The sequence below is a fragment of the Mus caroli genome, unplaced genomic scaffold, assembly GCF_978045245.1.
Source record: "Mus caroli unplaced genomic scaffold, Mus_caroli_1 scaffold_2, whole genome shotgun sequence".
Classification (NCBI taxonomy): Eukaryota; Metazoa; Chordata; class Mammalia; order Rodentia; family Muridae; genus Mus; species Mus caroli.
Window position 1 is genome coordinate 92,109,365 of NW_028227257.1, and position 2,736 is coordinate 92,112,100.

At 33.6% G+C, this 2,736-nt stretch overlaps 1 protein-coding gene across 1 annotated transcript; it reads left to right on the forward strand.

Annotated features, from left to right (window-relative positions):
- The first annotated feature begins 355 nt into the window (after nucleotides 1-355).
- LOC110306550 (olfactory receptor 4P4-like) lies at nucleotides 356-1,291 on the forward strand. The gene has a single exon (XM_021178646.1). The coding sequence runs from the start codon at nucleotides 356-358 to the stop codon at nucleotides 1,289-1,291; it is 936 nt and encodes a 311-aa protein (XP_021034305.1).
- The last annotated feature ends 1,445 nt before the right edge of the window (nucleotides 1,292-2,736 follow it).

Genomic DNA, 2,736 nt, shown 5'->3' on the forward strand with positions numbered 1-2,736 from the left:
TCCACATTATATTATATTATTTTCCTCTTTCAAAATTTTGCACAGAAAAGAAGCACATTTACTTTTTATTGCAAAATTGTAATGATAATTTATATTTTAACAGATAAAGTTTTTCTTGATATTACTCTTAAGGTAGATTATTAGGGATAATAAATAAGTAACTATTTGAAACAAAAAAATCTATTTTTCAAATACCAAGGAATTTATACTGACTTATAAATTATCAACTGGAATATTTAACAATAGTTTCCAATACTTGTTTATAATACTTACGTAGTTGTAAATTCATTGAAAATAATTTATCTCAATCTTTTTTTCCATAGATACTCAATTTTCCTTGTATAGATTATAATAAATGGAATGTCAGAGGAACATATCAGAATTTCTTCTTATGGGGCTATCTTCTAAGCAGAACATTGAAGTATTTTGCTTCATGTTCTTCTTACTCTGCTACTTTACCATCTTGTCTTGGAATCTGTTGATCCTTTTCTCAATTAGATGCAGTTCTCTGTTTGACCAACCTATGTACTATTTCCTCAGTCATTTAGCTTCTATGGACATTTGCTATACCTCCTGTGTGACACCCAAATTGATTGGGGATCTGCTTGCAGAAAGAAAAACCATCTCTTATACAAACTGCATGCTACAGGTCTTTGCCATGCACTTCTTTGGAATGATTGAAATCTTAATTCTGACAGCCATGGCCTTTGACCGCTGTGTGGCCATCTGCAAGCCTCTCCACTACATGGTCATCATGAGCAGAAACAGATGCCATGTTTTTATGTTGGTTTCCTGTGTTGGTGGTGTTGCCCACTCCTTTCCCCAGGTTATAATGCTATTCTGTTTGCCCTTCTGTGGACCCAATGAATTAGATCACTACTACTGTGACGTTTTCCCTTTGTTGAAAGTTGCTTGCACTGATACCTACATCACTGGTGTCCTCATGGTTGCCAATTCAGGAACGGTTTCCTTTGTTATCTTTGTTCTCTTGTTTGGTTCATACGCAATTATACTGTTCACATTAAGGAATTACTCAGCAGAGGGGAGACGCAAAGCTCTTTCAACCTGTGGGTCCCATATATCTGTGGTTACTTTATTCTTTGGACCTTCCATCTTTGTCTACCTTAGACCACCTTCCACTTTCCCTGAAGACAAAATCTATGCACTGTTTTATACTATCATTGCTCCTATGTTAAACCCCCTCATATATACTCTAAGAAATACAGAGATGAAGAGTGCCATAAAGAAGGTTTGGTGTCAGATGACATTTTTAGGAGAAAAACACAAATAATTTGCTTCACTAATAGAATGCTAAAACACTGTACAACTATTAAACTGGTTTTTCATCAAGAGGAACAGTTAGTGTCTCAACTGTTCCAAATTTTCCTTATTCATAATTAGCAAAAATTAGAATATTAATAATAATTACTACCAAATATTTTATTTTGAAACCTAGTAAGAAAATGCACATTGAAATTGTTATGGGTTAAAAAATGGTTTTTATATTATACAATCATTTTCTACATTAATTTAATGTTATTAGCTCCTTTAGTTGATTTATTTCATGATGATAAACATTTTTTTCAAGCACAATTTAGTAATAGATTGAAACTCTCTTCAGAAGGAATGTTATAGTAATGAACTTTGTATTGTGAGCAGATTTGTAAATAACACTCATATTATGAGTCACTGAAACAAATCATTCTACAAAAGATTAAAAAAAAGTGAGAGAATTTGAGTGATTTTGACACAAAATATTCATCATGAATTCACCTGAGAGCTGCTAACTTGCTCACTTATAAATGTCAGTAGCTTTATGAGTGGTCTCAGTTATTGGCACAAACAATGACTTTGTGGACAGTCATAGTTTTAGGCACATACAATGTATTTATGAATGATAACAGGTTTAGGATGAATATCTGAGCTTGTCCCTTTAAATATCCTCAGCTTGTAGAAACACTGAATAAGAATATCTATTTTTTTCTTCTTCTCGGTAAAACCTATTTAGTTGTGCTGTTCTATGTTATCATGATTCAGGAAAAGGAACATATGCCAGATTTTCTGAATACATTTACATGAGAAAGGATTTTGTTCTATTGTGATCAAATGTTATAGCATCAGGAATTTCTTTTCTCCTGATTTTACAATGTTTATCCTATTCATTAACATATAAATTAATGTTATGCATTGCGGTTTTTTTGTTTGTTTGTTTGTTTGTTTTTGCAGAGTTGAGGACTGAACCTTGTGCTTGCTAGGCAAGTGCACTACCACTGAGCTAAATCCCCAACCCTGCATTACAGTCTTTTGATACACATAGTTCTGACACCCCCCTTTAGTCCTCTTGTGAGCCTCCTCCCCTTGTTCAGATTCGATTTGTTTTGTTTTTCAATAATTTTCTTAAAACTATGTTTGGAGCATATTCTTTCTTGTCTCTAGCTCCTCCTAGAACTTTCTTGCCTCTCTTCCCATCCAAATTCATGTTCTCCCCCATCTTTCTCTCTCTTCCTCAAAAAAACACCAAAATAACAAAAAAATGAAATGGACAAACAGACAAGTCAAAATACCAAAACAAACCAAAAGGTATACAAAAACCCATGGAATACATGTTGTGTTGGCTAACTTCTCATAAGAATGGGGCTTATGCTGCTGTATACTTAAAACACTCAGTGACACTCCTCTAGGAAAAATTTCACACAGATTTTCCCTTTCCCATAAGGTATCAATAGGAAGTAGTCT

Coding starts and splice junctions, on each gene's coding strand:
- LOC110306550 (XM_021178646.1), top strand. CDS start 356: ATGGAATGTCAGAGGAACATATCAGAATTTCTTCTTATGGGGCTATCT.